The 15,748-nt window shown below is 42.5% G+C and overlaps 1 protein-coding gene across 3 annotated transcripts in view; it reads right to left on the bottom strand.

The window, feature by feature from the left end:
* LOC110533130 (neurexin-2-like) overlaps positions 1 to 15,748 on the bottom strand; it is a 422,662-nt gene that overhangs the window by 153,533 nt on the left and 253,381 nt on the right. For all 3 annotated transcript variants that reach the window (XM_036933223.1, XM_036933225.1, XM_036933224.1), the window contains 2 exons: positions 10,042 to 10,215; positions 9,795 to 9,914 (listed from right to left, as the gene is read on the bottom strand). In XM_036933223.1, the coding sequence (XP_036789118.1) occupies positions 9,795 to 9,914; positions 10,042 to 10,215 (294 nt within the window). The remainder of the gene's footprint in view (positions 1 to 9,794; positions 9,915 to 10,041; positions 10,216 to 15,748) is intronic.

Genomic DNA, 15,748 nt, shown 5'->3' with positions numbered 1-15,748 from the left:
TCAGAAATTGCAGTCCAAATAAATGCTTCACAGACACATCTCAACATCAGCTGTTCAGTGGAGACACAAGCAATGGACATTAGAACAGTGGAAATCTGTCCTTTTGTCTGATGAGTCCAAATGTGAGATTTTTGGTTCCAACCAGCGTGTCTTTGTGAGACGCAGAGTAGGTGAACAGATGATCTCCGCGTGTGTAGTTCCCACCGTGAAGCATGGAGGAAGAGGTGTGATGGTGTGGGCTTGCTTTGCTGGTGACACTGTCAGTAATTAATTTAGAATTCAAAGCACACTTAACCAGCATGGCTACCACAGCATTCTGCAGCGAAATGCCATCTCATCTGGTTTGCGCTTAGTGGGACTATCATTTGTTTTTCAACAGGACTATGACCCAACACACCTCCAGGCTGTGTAAGGGCTATTTGACCAAGAAGGAGAGTGATGGAGTGCTGCATCAGATGACCTGGCATCCACAATCACCTGACCTCAACCCAATTGACATGGTTTGGGATGAGTTGGACCGCAGTGTGAAGGCTTTTCCAATACGGCAATTGTTTGCTAGTGGAGGATTACAGGAATGAGGTGGCTATGCTTAGCAAGCAAAATCTCTGTGCGAATTTATGGGGAAAATGCAAATTGGCACTTTCTCAAATCCGTAACTTTCCTAAAGTCCCCCCGAGTTGCGCAGCTGTCTAAGGCACTGCAGTGCTAGAGGCGTCACTACAGACCCTGGTTCATTCCCAGAGTGTGTCACAACCGGCCTTGATTGGGAGTCCCATAGGGCGGCGCACAATTGGCCCGGCGTAATCTGGGTTAGGAGAGTGTTTGGCCATCATTGTAAATAAGAATTTATTCGTAATTGACTTGCCTAGTTAAATAAAGGTTAAATAAAATATCAATAAACACAAATACTCAAGCCCTGTGCCTGGATGCCGCTGGGCCTTAATGGATGTTTCCCCGCCTTGTCATCAGTCCCTCTCCGAATGGCCTGTGCTACCTGGAACTTGCTGCCAAGGAAGTCGTCTCCATCTTCTTCTCTTTCTCCATCTTGTCATGAAGTAGACAGAGAACAGCAATAAGATTGGAACAATCAGCGCTGGTCCCATGTCACAAGTCATGGAAACAGAAAGCAGCGGCATGCTGCTAAGCAAACGGGAATGACCGCGAGAGGTTTGGAGCAGATTGACATAAGGAATAGCTTCGCTGCACTGGTGCCTGATCTACCTGCGCCTTCATCGCTGGGAGGGCCTTTGTCTGCAGCGGCTTCGTGGATGATTTTGGCTCCTTTTCCTCTCTCTGGCTCTGACGGGGGCATTGCCTGCTGTGAGAGGTCTGGGCCTATCGCCGGGAGTAACGGGCGTACGCTATCCTGCTTCTCGTGGGCGAGGTTCCCTTCCCCGTACGTTGTATTGGGCAGTTCAATGGTGAGAAATGTCTCAGTCTCTGGAGCAAAAATGTTGTGCTACCCTGGAGCACAAGTAAAGGACATCAATAAGCTGCTCCCAAATATTTTAAACCAGCATCAGGAAATTTAGTCTATCATAGTTAATGTGGGATTCAATGACATTATGAAGGGCAGCTCAGAACAGCTGAAGATGGATTTTAAAGTACTTATTGCATCACTGCTTGACACCAACAAACACCCCATAATATCTGGCCCTCTGCCCTCCCTAAATCGTGGCATTGAACATTTCAGCAGACTTTTATCCCTCCATAACTGGCAACGAGACTATTGCAGCACTGTGGGTGTAACATTTATTGACCATTTTGATACTTTCTGGAAACAAAGCTTGTTTTATATTAAACCCTTTCTGATCTCCCCATCCCGGATCCGGGTTCGTGAATACAGACTCAAGCTCATTACCATAACGCAACGTTAACTATTCATGAAAATCGCAAATGAAATGAAATAAATATGCTAGCTCTCAAGCTTAGCCTTTTGTTAACAACACTGTCATCTCAGATTTTCAAAATATGCTTCTCAACCATTGCAAAACAAGCATTTGTGTAACAGTATTGATGGCTAACGTAGCATTTAGCATTAACATTCAGCTGGCAACATTTACACAAAAAAACAGAAAAGCATTCAAAAAAATAATTTACCTTTGAAGAACTTCAGATGTTTTCAATGAGGAGACTCTCAGATAGCAAATGTTCAGTTTTTCCTGAAAGATTATTTGTTTAGGACAAATCGCTCCGTTTTCTGCGTCACGTTTAGCTATGAAAAAAACCCTGTATCCAGGATTGTGTAAATCTATCAGCAAGCTCATTAGCATAACACAACGTTAACTATTTATGAAAATCGCAAATGAAATGAAATAAATATGCCATCTCTCAAGCTTAGCCTTTTGTAAACAACACTGTCATCTCAGATTTTCAAAATATGCTTCTCAACCATAGGAAAACAATAATTTGTGTAAAAGTAGCTAGCTAGAGTTAGCATTTCGCGTTAGCATTTAGCGTTAGCATTAGCGTTAGCATCCAGCACGCAACATTAACAAAAACATAAAAGCCTTCAAATAAAATCATTTACCTTTGAAGAACTTCTGATGTTTTCAATGAGGATACTCTCAGTTAGATAGCAGATGCTCAGTTTTTCCAAAAAGATTCCTTGTGTATTAGAAATAGCTCCGTTTTATACATCACATTTGGCCACCAAAAAAAATCCATAAATTCAGTCCTCAAAACGCAAACTTTTTTCCAAATTAACTCCATAATATCGACTGAAAACATGGCAAACGTTGTTTAGAATCAATCATCAAGGTGTTTTTCACATATCTCTTCATTGATACATCGTTCTTGGACACATGCTTTCTCCCCTGAATCAAATGGTAAAGTGGAAGCAGCTGGCAATTGCGCACCGAATTCGACGCAGGACACCAGGCGGACACTTGGGAAATGTAGTCTCTTATGGTCAATCTTCCAATGATATGCCTACAAATACGTCACAATGCTGCTAAGACCTTGGGCGAACGACAGAAAGTGTAGGCTCATTCGTTGCGCAATCACAGCCATATAAGGAGAGAATGGAAAACAGAGCTTCAGAAATTCTGCTAATTCCTGGGTGATGCATCATCTTGGTTTCGCCTGTAGAATGAGTTCTGGGGCACTTACAGACAAAATCTTTGCAGATTCTGAAACTTCAGAGTGTTTTCTTTCCAAAACTGTCAAGAATATGCATAGTCGAGCATCTTTTCGTGACAAAATATCGCGCTTAAAACGGGAACGTTTTTTATCCAAAAATGAAATAGCGCCCCTAGAGCTCTAAAAGCTTAGAGAGGATCTTATGTTAGATACTGTTGAAGTAATATGGCTACAGGTTCATCTACCTCGCCTAAAGCCCATTCTTGTGGGAAGCTGCTATAGACCACCAACTGCTAACAGTCAGTATCTGGATAACACATGTGAAATGCTTGAAAAAGTATGTGATATCAATACAATGTGATACAACAGGTGTAGACCTTACAGTGAAATGCTTACTTACAAGCCCTTAACCAACAATCTTAAGTCTTAAGAAAATCTACCCTAAAAACAAGAGACAAGGATAACAAATAATTAAAGAGCAGCAGTAAATAACATAACAGTAGCGGGGCTGTATACAGGGGGGTACCGATACAGAGTCAATGTGTCAATGTTATTAATTACATAATTACCACAGTAACCTCGACCGTTCTCGAGGTAATTGAGGTAATTATGTACATGTAGGTAGAGTTATTAAAGTGTCTATGCATAGATAATAACAGAGAGTAGCAGCAGCGGGTGGGGGGTGGGGGGGGCGGGGGCGATGCAAATAGTCTGGGTAGCCATTTGATTAGCTGTTCAGGAGTCTTATGACTTGGGAGTAGAAGCTGTTTAGAAGCCTCTTGGACCTAGACTTGGAGCTCCGGTACTGCTTGCCGTGCGGTAGCAGTGAGAACAGTCTATGACTAGGGTGGCTGGAGTCTTTGACCATTTTTAGGGACTTCCTCTGACACGGCCTGGTATAGAGGTCCTGGTTGGCAGGAAGCTTGGCCCCGGTGATGTACTGGGCTGTACGTACTACCCTCTGCAGTGCCTTGCGGTCGGAGGCCGAGCAGTTGCCATACCAGGCAGTGATGCAACCCGTCGGGATGCTCTCGATGGTGCTGCTGTAAAACCTTTTGAAGATCTGAGTACCCATGCCAAATCTTTTCAATCTCCTGAGGGGGGAATAGGTTTTGTCGTGCCCTCTTCACGATTGTCTTGGCGTGCTTGGACCATGTTAGTTTGTTGGTAATGTGGACGCCAAGGAACATGAAAATCTCAACCTGCTCCAATACAGCCCCGTCGATGAGAATGGGGGTGTGCTCAGTCCTCCTTTTCCTGTAGTCCACGATCATCTCCTCTGTCTTGATCACGTTGAGGGAGAGGTTGTTGTCCTTGCACCACACGGTCAGGTCTCTGACCTCCTCCCTGTAGGCTGTCTCTTTCATTGTCTGTAATCAGGCCTACCACTGTTGTGTCATCAGCAAACTTAATGATGGTGTTGGAGTCGTGCCTGGCCGTGCAGTCATGAGTGAATAGGGAGTACAGGAGGGGAATGAGGATCAGCGTGGCAGATGTGTTGATACCTACCCTTACCACCTGGGGCAGCCCATTAGGAAGTCCAGGATCCAGTTGCAGAGGGAGGTGTTTAATCCCAGGGTCCTTAGCTTAGTGATGAGCTTTGAGGGCGCTAAGGTGACTACGCTGAGCTGTAGTCAATGAACAGCATTCTCACATAGGTGTTCCTTTTGTCCAGGTGTGAAAGGGCAGTGTGGAGTTCACTATCTGTGGATCTGTTGGTGCAGTATGCAAATTGGAGTGGGTCTAGGGTTTCTGGGAAAATGGTATTGATGTGAGCCATGACTAGCCTTTCAAAGCATTTCATGGTTACAGATGTGAGTGCTATGGGTCGGTAGTCATTTAGGCAGGTTACCTTAGTGTTCTTGGGCACAGGGATTATGGTAGTTTGCTTGAAACATGTTGGTATTACAGACTCAGACAGGGAGAGGTTGCCCAGTGACACTTTCCAGTTGGTCAGCGCATGCTCGGAGTACACGTCCTGGTAATCTGTCTGGCCTTACTCACATCGACTGCGGAGAGCGTGATCACACAGTCGTTTGGAACGTCTGATGCTCGAGTGCATGTTCCATTGTTACTTGCCTCGAAGCGAGCATAGAAGCTATTTACCTCATCTGATAGGCTCGTGTCACAGGGCAGCTCTCGGCTATGCTTCCCTTTGTAGTCTGTAATAGTTTGCAAGCCCTGCCACATACGACGAGTGTCGGAGCCGGTCTAGTAAGACACAGAGATATCTTTTCTGGGTGATTTCAGTATTGGCTGGCTTTCATCAAGCTGCCCACTCAATAAACAGCTCCAAACTGTAACCAGTGCCTGTAACCTGGTTCAGGATATCAGTCAACCTACCAGTGTAGTTACAAACAGCACAGTAATTAAATCATCAACATGTATTGATCACATCTTTACTAATGCTGCAGAAATGTGCTTTAAAGCAATATCCAAATCCATAGGATGTAGTGATCACAATATAGTAGCCATATCTAGGAAAACCAAAGTTCCAAAGGCTGGGCCCAACATAGTGTATAAGAGGTCATACAAGAAGTTTTGCAGTGATTCTAATGTTGATGGTGGTTGTGGTGTGTAATGAGGAGCAACCAGACGTTGCACTTACCACATTTATGAAATTGCTTATTCCACTTACTAATAAGCATGCACCCATTAAGAAAAGGACTGTAAAAACTGGTAAATCCCCTTTGATTGATGAGGAATTGAAAAATGGCATGATTGAGAGGGATGAGGCAAAAGCTATGTCAAATTAGTCTGGCAGCACAACCGATTGGCAAACATACTGCAAATTGAGAAATCATGTGACTAAACTGAATAAAAAAAAGAATAAACTATACTATGAAACAAAGATAAATGATATAAAGAATGATAGTAAAAAGTTTTGGCAAAACTTAAATTCAATTTTGGGCCAGATAAATCAAATTTGAATCAGATAGCTCATTCATCACAAAATCAATTGATATTGCCAACTTTTTGGAAAAACATGTGTTTAACCAGATACAATGCTATGTTACAGTAAACAAACTGACAACAGACTTTCAGCATGCTTATAGGGAAGGGCATTCAACAAGCACAGCACTTACACAAATTACTTATAATTGGCTGAGAGAAACTGATGATTAAAAGATTGTGGGGCTGTTTTGTTAGACTTCAGTGCGGCTTTTGACATTATCGATCATAGTCTGCTGCTGGAAAAAACATGTGTGTTATGGCTTTACACCCCCTGCTATTTTGTGGATAAAGAGTTACCTGTCTAACAGAACATAGAGGGTGTTCTTTAATGGAAGCCTTTCCAACATAATCCAGGTAGAATCAGGAATTCCCCAGAGTAGCTGTTTAGGCCCCATTACTTTTTTTTACATTTTTACTAACCACAAGCCACTGGCTTTGAGTAAAGCCATGTATGCGGATGACTCAAAACTATACCCGTCAGCTACTACAGTGACTGAAATGACAAACATTTAACAAAGTGCTGCAGTTAGTTTCAGAAAGGGTGGCAAGAAATAAGTTAGTCCTAAATATTTAAACAAAAACTAAAAGCATTGTATTTGGGACAAATAATTTACTAAACCCTAAACTTAAACTAAATATTGTAATGAATAATGTGGAAATTGAGTATGTTGAGGTGACTAAACTGCTCAGAGTAACCCTGGATTGTAAACTGTCATGGTCAAAACATATTGATACAATAGTAGCTAAGATGGGGAGAAGTCTGTCCATAATAAAGCGCTGTTCTGCCTTCTTAACAACACTATAAACAAGGCAAGTCCTACAGGCCCTAGTTACGTTGAACCTGGACTACTGTTCAGTCGTGTAGTCAGGTGCTACAAAGAGGGACTTAGGAAAATTGCAATTGGCTCTGTTGGGCTCTGAAAATATAAAATATACTTACTCATGTCACTGAGGGAGAGATGGTAATGTATAATGTTTACATTATGTCAGGATATGTTATTCTTAGCCATCAGGGATCCTATGTGAGGGATCCTCTGGGAGGAGAAGAGACAGTCTGGTACCAGGCACCATGACAGCCGTGTGCTGGGCAGGGAAGAGATCACATGTGGCAGGCATTGATAAGGGGAATAGGCATCAAGAGGGTTGAGGACAGGTCAGGTCACTTTAAGGGAGAAGGAACGGTTTATTACCCCATCACTTCGTCTTCCTGTCGAACCATAAAAGATGTAAGGATTGGAGAGAAGGAGGAGTGCATCTAAATTGGAGAATATATACTTGTGTTGGTGGAAACATGATTTGTCTAATGCAGCTTTATTGATCCTCTGGGAAGAATTAAACTTGGGTAAGCTTTCATAGTGTCCGTTTTTTACTCTGAGAATTAGAACCTAACAGCTCAGGACAGGGCAGCACGGCTGGCCCTTAAATGTACACAAGGAGCTAACATTAATGATATGCATGTCAATCTCTCATTGCTCAAATAGTAGGAGAGATTGACTTCATCACTACTTGTTTTGTAAGAAGTGTTGACAAGCTGAATGCACCACGCTGTCTGTTTAAACTACCAGCACACAGCTCAGACACCCATGCATACCCCACAAAACATACCACCAGAGGTCCCTTCACAATCCCCCTGTCCAGAACAGACTATGGGAGGCGCATCAGGTAACTGATGCAAGCAGTAGAATCAGATTTTAAAAATAGATAAAAAACATATTATGGAACTACAGGGACTGTGAACACACACACACACACACACACACACACACACACACACACACACTAACACACGCACTAACACGTGCACTAACACACGTACTGTACATTGAAATATATTGTATGGTGGTATTATGCATTTTGTATTGTAGATATGTAGTGGTATAATAATGTTATTTGATGTGCTGTTTTATCTTTTGTTTTATGTGTAATGTAAGTGCCTTAATGTCTTTGGACCCCAGGAAGAGTAGCCAAGGCAGTAGCTAATGGGGATACCTAATGAATACAAATAGCTTCCTCTCATTTCTTATGTAAAAAAAAATATGAGTTAGTTATACTATTTTGATATTGAATACTGCGCTGTTGGGTAGTGCTTGCAAGTTAAGTATTTCACTGTACTTGTGCATGTGATAATAAAACTTATTTGTGTCCACTAAACCATTTTCTTCATAATGCATGTGCCCAGTGGCAACAGCTTTGGTGAACATTCCTGCAGTCAGCATGTTAATTGCACGCTCCCTCAAACTTGAGACATCTGTGGCATTGTGTTGTGACAAAACTGCCCATTCTAGAGTGGCCTTTTATTGTCCACAGCACAAGGTGCACCTGTGTAATGATCATGCTGTTTAATCAGCATCTTGATATGCCACACCTGTCAGGTGGATGGATTATCTTGGCAAAAGGAGAAATGATCACTAACAGGGATGTAAACAAATGTGTGCACAACATTTGAGAGAAATAAGGTTTTTGAGCGTATTACATTTTTGGGTGATCTTTTATTTCAGCTCTTAAAACATGAGACCAACACTATACGTTTATATTTAAGTTCAGTGTAGTTGCAAAGTTGCTAATTAGCTAACATGCAAAAAGTTGTCCATCATATGATTCAAACACACAACAGTTGGGCTGCTAGACCTTCACGTTATATGCCTAACCCTCCTCCCCGACCAACCTCCCTCCTATCGTTTCTGTCTTAAGTAACCTACTGCCTTTAACTGTGAGTGAAATGCTCTTTATACAAAATCGTGTGGTAGACACAAAAAAAATGTGTGTCTATTTCACAATCATTTATGATAGTGGGTTGATAACAACACATTATTTCCCAGTAAAATAGGAAAACAAAAAAGCCCCCCCGCCCCCCTCCCCCAGAGCATGGGTATGTTTGACAAGTTCGGGGAAAACTTTAATCTATTAGAAGGGAGGTACTAATAATCAGTCTTTTAGTATGTGCATATGTAGGTCCTACAAGTCAATAACAATGACTAGTAAAGGATGATGGACTCAATGTGATGCAGAGGCATTAACTCCTCAGTTTAGAGGCTTTGACGAAGTGCATTAGAGAAGCCTCCTCACAGGAAGGTCAACGGGTGTCAGTCTGACCCAGGCATAATGATCAGCAGAGCCTTATTGGATCTGGAATTGTTTTTCCTTTCTTCCTTCTTCACTGCCTTTGGATATGCCAGGATATTCGGACTGGCAGCCATGAAGGACGGATGCAATTTGCTGATGAACACAGTAAGGATGCACAGTCCCTTGTGACAACTGGACACGCAAGATTTGGTTCTGGGTTGCCGAGATTAGGATGCATGATACGTCCGTACCGATTCCGTTTTGCAGCGGATGCACGCACATCATTTGATGGAGGTGCTTTCGCAGTTGGAGCCACATAATGCATTGTGCCAATAATCATTTGACACGACAGTTGACTATAATGCACATGAACTTTGCTGAATATATTTAATTCCCAATGTGCCTTCAAGGATTGCTATTACCGAGGTTGTAATAGATTTGGTATTAATAAATCCTAAATCCTTAGAAATGCAACTTCATTCTTGCTTCGTGTCAGTCGCGTAAACAAAACAAAAACGAATTCAACTGTTGTTCTCTTCAACCTTTTCCTTTGGGATGTCACCTTCTCTCCTTACCTTGTACTCTGTGACGTTTTCCAACGATGTCGAGGTGACGTCACAAGGAAAGGACAAAGGAAACGCCTAATTAAGAAGAGCTGGGAACTGCACTAGTGAGATGAAAGAAATAGTACTCACGGTCACTGCAGAATGCTCCTCTGTAGGTGGTCATGGTGCAGTCACAGGAGAAGCCCTCCCACTGCTGGAGACACACCCCCTGGTTATGGCAGGAGTCCTCTGTACAGGTTGTGCTCAGGCCTGGGGAGAGGGGGGGGGGGGGGGGGGAGGAAAGTATGCTCATGCAGTGAACCATAAGGTGGATCCACAGTTGACCTGTTCCTCAGAGTGCCCCATGACCCCATGGCTGTGCCCCTGTCTGACGTACCTCCACAGCCGCGCTCCACCTGGCCCACCCTGTGGAGGGCATCTGCCATCATGTCAGGGAGTCTCCCATTCAGGTCCACAGAGGCCAGGCAGCCCTGGTACCCGTCCCGGGAGGCAACCAGCTTGGGCAGGCTGCTGTACATGCTCTTCCCTACACCACCAACATACAGCTCCCCTGGAAAACACACACAGCATCAATCAATCAGAGCATGTTCTCCTGGAAGATAACGATTATTCTCAGTAGTCAAAGCAGAAACACCTCCAGGTAGTCATTGCTAATAGCGTTGAGTGGGAAGTTATCAACTAGCGCCACTCAATGTTAAGGCAGCTACGAACAGATCTGATACCCTAAGTTTTGCATTTTATAAATGTTCTGCAATCATAGGCCTCCAATAACTTGCTAGTTAACATTCAAATCAGACAGATCCGCTCACGATTTACAACCTCCGAGAAGCCATTTGGTGACACGATGCGTCAGATGCAGGTGGACTCTAAATCATTGAAACCAATGATGATCTGTCTTGTCTTCATCAGATTTATGCCCCTTTTCAAGAGACTGTTTACTTGCATAGGAACCCTCCCAGCCACAGTAATCATTCAACGTTTGGCTGTTGAATTGCAGTGTTGGGGAACATCTTAGGTAGATGTCTGAGAATTCCTCTGTGCTGTTTATCAGCAGAAGGAGCTGGGACAATCTGTGTATTTCTCTGCAGAAAGATTTGAAATGTCACATGGCTGTTAACTCAAGGATATTACCAAACTTGCTCACAATCATTTAAAACCTGCTGGGACTTCAAAATGAAGAGTCAATATCATTAATTTCTAAGTTAAAAAAAAAAAAATGTATGTAGCAATTAAGGATTCTAGCTTTAAACAGTACCCTGTTACAAGGGGGACTGAACACACCGATTCCGCGTTTTTCTTTCTTTCTGGTACTCATTAAGAAACCTGAGATTTGGGTCGTTTGGGGTGTGGTTTGATGTGGGTGTATTATGTATGGGTAGCCTCGACAGGTAGCCTCGAGGTTAGAGCCTTGGGCTAGTAACCGTAAGATCACTGGTTTGAATCCCAGAGCAACAAGACGAAAAAAACTGTTGCTGTGCCCTTGAGCAAGACACTTAACCCCAACTGCTAATGGCTGCACCCAGGACTGATTTCTGAGAACCTGTCTACAACTTCATCAGCAGCAATCTGTCAAACTATTGTAAATAAAGCCCAAGCTGTAGTAGGTAGCAGGCACATTGAGTAGCCAGGCCACGTTAGCTAAATCAGCTTATCAATTCCCTGGTGATTGGCAATGCGTGTGCTTCGGTGCCGTTTAGTTTTTTTTTTTTACAACATTCTAACTATCCATTACCAGGCAGTGTTTTATAGTGAATCGTGTTACAGAACATGGTCACGACGGGAAACAAAACTCATTGCAAATGGGTTTCTAAATGTAGAAAATTGAGATGGGATGCAACTAAGTCTCTATTCTCATTTTGCCCAAACCAGTGGCAGACTCGGTTGTGATCACTAATATCAAACATAAGAGAGAGTGAACACTCCATCAAGTGCAAATAAAATGTGTTCTTTCAACATAACATTGATGACGTGTTGTCTTACGTAAACGAGTCTGAGGTGCTGCGTAATGGGCAGGTCTGTCTCACTGTAGGTGCTGCTGCAATTGGATAGAGTGCAATCACCGCAGGGGATTCTCCATTCTTGACAATTCTCCCTGGGTGTTACCATCTCGTGTTAGTGGGCACGAGGCAGGATTTTAATCCAAACCCGGCCATCGTGGAAGTCATGACGACCTCAGACAAATCTCACAAAACTCAAATTTGGAATATACAGAATTATCCTACTTAAACTTTTTTTGTGTGTGTCAATTTTGGCACTGAAATAACTGTTTGACTAATATCAATGCCACATAAAGCCGTTTTCAACCAGATACATTGGGGTTTTTTTGCCTTCAGTTGCTCTTTAACAGCACAGTAAAAGTATGATTTCATATTCTGGTTTATATGGCTTATACTGATTACACAAGAAGTTCAGCCGGCGTACCCTTGGGATAAGGAGAGGAGAAACTTAAAATTCATCTTTGATGTTCTGAGGAACAAAATGAGAGAAAAAACTACCATCAGATGAAATAAAATATAAAAAGGTGGTGATAAGCAAGCAATATACTATGAAGATTGAGCAAAATAAATGAATGGTGAACGTGTACAATAACGAGATTGATGAATAATATTAGTTTGAGTCTACAACTGAAATGAACACAGTTGGTACACAGTTGTTGCGCTTAGGATTTTTACAAAACTTGTTGTCTAGAACTGTGCGTTAGTGCTGAGCGATTAGTGCCTTTTGGGGTCGGTTCAGTTTCGGCTCAATTATGAAAAAAATAATCACAGTTTTCGATGTATTATATATATTTTTATGACAATAAATGCACTATGTGGGTTGAATTCTGTAACACAGAATAAAACAATGAATAAAGTCCCATGGTGGTAGTGACTGTCCATTACTGCTCATCACTTATTAACCATAATTTATTCACATTACTTTGCTTTAATACAATATTTGTTATATTTGATGGTTTTATTATCTCAGTCCAAGCCATCTTCTCATCTTTACAGAGCTTCTGCCTATGCTGTCTGACAAAATCACTATTATAGTAGTTCTTCAAAGTAAATAAGGCATACTTTTACGACTGCTAAATACCAACTATCAATCACTCAGATCATGTCATTTCAAACTCCTGAAGCAACTGCTGGCAATGCAAATAGTCTGGGTAGCCATTTGATTAGCTGTTCAGGAGTCTTATGGGGGTAGAAGCTATGTAGGAGCCTCTTGGACATAGACTTGGCGCTTGCCGTGCGGTAGCAGAGAGAACAGTCTATGACTAGGGTGGCTGGAGTCTTTGAGGATCAGCATGGCAGTTGTGTTGTTACCTACCCTTACCACCTGGGGGTGGCCCATCAGGAAGTCCAGGATCCAGTTGCAGAGGGTGGTGTTTAGTCCCAGGGTCCTTAGCTTATTGATGAACTTTGAGGGCACTATGGTGTTGAACGCTGAGCTGTAGTCAATGAACAGCATTCTCACATAGTTGTTCCTTTTGTCCAGGTGTGAAAGGGCAATGTGGAGTGCAATAGAGATTGCATCATCTGTGGATCTATTGGTGCAGTATGCAAATTGGAGTGGGTCTAGGGTTTCTGGGAAAATGGTGTTGATGAGAGCCATGACCAGCCTTTCAAAGCATTTCATGGCTACAGACGTGAGTGCTACGAGTTGGTAGTCATTTAAGCAGGTTACCTTAGTGTTCTTGAGCACAGGGACTATGGTGGTCTGCTTGAAACACGTTGGTATTACAGACTCAGACAGGGAGAGGTTGAAAATGTCAGTGAAGACATCGGGAGAGGTTGTACACAGACCGGACAAGATTAAGCGGGAGCACAATGGACGCTCGTCATTGTAGTTTATTACAATGTTTTCTGAGCCAAACTGTGTAGAATATTGGCCTGTAGGAAAATACAACTCCCTACTACATCACACAGTTCAGGCTTGATCTGATTTACCTCTACAGAAACTACACTTCGAGCCAACAGAAAAAAAACAAATATAATGAAATTCAAATCATTGAACCAATGTCGGTCAATTAGTTGTTTAAAAAACCCAAATGATCCGAAATGTCCGTTAATCGCTCAGCAGTACTGTGGCATGGTAACAACAACATGTCAATTTATCAAACTTTTTGGAATGAAATTCTCAAGCGCATGAGTAGACGGCATCAATTTGTTTGGGTACCGGCAACCTAACACTACTTCAAGTCAAGCAGGAAAATAAAACAAAATCCCCTCTGAGGCACAGACTGTTCCACTGACCATGTCTTCCCTTTCAAAACAAACATACTTTTGTGTTCATACCACAAGTTTATTTCTACAGAGAATACTCCCGAGTAACTAAGGGCAGCAACCAAAAGCGTTTCCTGACTGCAAGTACTCCGTCCACACTTCAGATCCCAACAGGTGTGCCAAATATAACACGTATAATTGCTTGAGCAATTACTCGGAAAGCTGCTCTTTCGATACATTGACTGGCCCTTTTTTTTCTCTCGAGGAGATGAATACCCGTAGAGACTCGGGCACTCTCACAATAAAACTGTTTCATGGCTATGTTTTTTAAATGCCTTTTGTTGAACATACAGGTAGCAGAGACGTTATATTGCGTTGGAAACAGGTATGTCCCTTTCTCCTTGACATACTGAAGCTTTCCCTGACCTTCAAATGGCCACATCCTGATCTTTTTTGTTTTTATTTCACCTTTATTTAAACCAGGTAGGCCAGATGAGAACAAGTTCTCATTTACAACTGCGACCTGGCCAAGATAAAGCAAAGCAGTGCAACACAAACAACAACAACACAGAGTTACACGTGGAGTAAACAAGCGTACAGTCAATAAGACAATAGGAAGAAAAAAAAAGTCTATATACAGTGTGTGCAAATGGCGTGAGGAGGTAAGTCAATAGTAGCATGCAATTACAATTTAGCAAATTGACACTGGAGTGATAGATGTGCAGATGATGATGTGCAAGTAGAAATACTGGTGTGCAAAAGAGCAGAAAAGTAAATAAAAACAATATGGGGATGAGGTAGGTAGATTGGATGGGCTATTTACAGATGCGCTGTGTACAGCTGCAGCGATCGGTTAGCTGATGTTTAAAGTTAGTGAGGGAAATATAAGTCTCCAGCTTCAGCGATTTTTGCAATTCGTTCCAGTCATTGGCAGCAGAGAACTGGAAGGAATGGCGGCCAAAGGAGGTGTTGGCTTTGGGGGTGACCAGTGAGATATACCTGCTGGAGCGTGTGCTACGGGTGGGTGTTGGTATCGTGACCAGTGAGCTCACCCAAATCTGCAGCGTTGTTGCGGTGAAAGAAAGCACTAACAGGTATGCTAACTGGTAAGCTAATCTTATAACTTGTGGTAAAAATTTTGTAGGTAAAACAAAGCGCAAATTAAAAGTATGTATCTCAGAGCATCGTAGCACCATTAGGTGTAAAACTTTACTTACCCAGTTGTGGCCCACTTCTTGGAGGCAGGCCACTCGATTTGCGTTATATTGGCATCGAACATGTCACCCTCCCTAGGAGAGGGGGTGACCTTGATAATTTATTGTTAAAACGAGAGGCTGCCTGGATCTTTAACTTAAAGACCCTTGCGCCCTTCGGTCTCAACGTAGACTTTGATCTGAAGCCATTCTTGTGATTATTGTGACTTGCCATTGTAATTGTTTGTAAGCTTGTGTAGTCAAATGAATGTATGCTATCCATTTGTTGTTTGTATGCTGTTCTTTGTATGACATTTTAATACTTGATAATTAACCAATGATATTAGGCCACTCTTGGCCATGATTACAGACACCTGTGTCTTTTGACACTATATAAACGAGTCATCCCACAGTGTTTGTGATTATACCCTGATTAAGACAGTTTGGCTGTCGAAACATTGGTAATTACATTTTTGCATCTGAGCTCCTAGAGTGTGCGGCTCTCTTTTATTTTCAAGTTTTCTACTCCGCTAGCCAGCACCTCGCCTAAATAGGTGTGCGTTTCTTTTTCTTCTAGACCAGGGAGATATGCCTGCTGGAGCGCGTGCTACGGGTGGGTGTTGGTATCGTGACCAGTGAGCTCACCCAAATCTGCAGTGTTGTTGGTTCTTTCAAGGTCAGC

The sequence above is a fragment of the Oncorhynchus mykiss genome, chromosome 10 (assembly GCF_013265735.2).
Source record: "Oncorhynchus mykiss isolate Arlee chromosome 10, USDA_OmykA_1.1, whole genome shotgun sequence".
NCBI classification, from domain to species: domain Eukaryota; kingdom Metazoa; phylum Chordata; class Actinopteri; order Salmoniformes; family Salmonidae; genus Oncorhynchus; species Oncorhynchus mykiss.
Note: the sequence above shows the minus strand (reverse complement) of the source record. Positions and strands in the feature narration are given on the sequence as shown.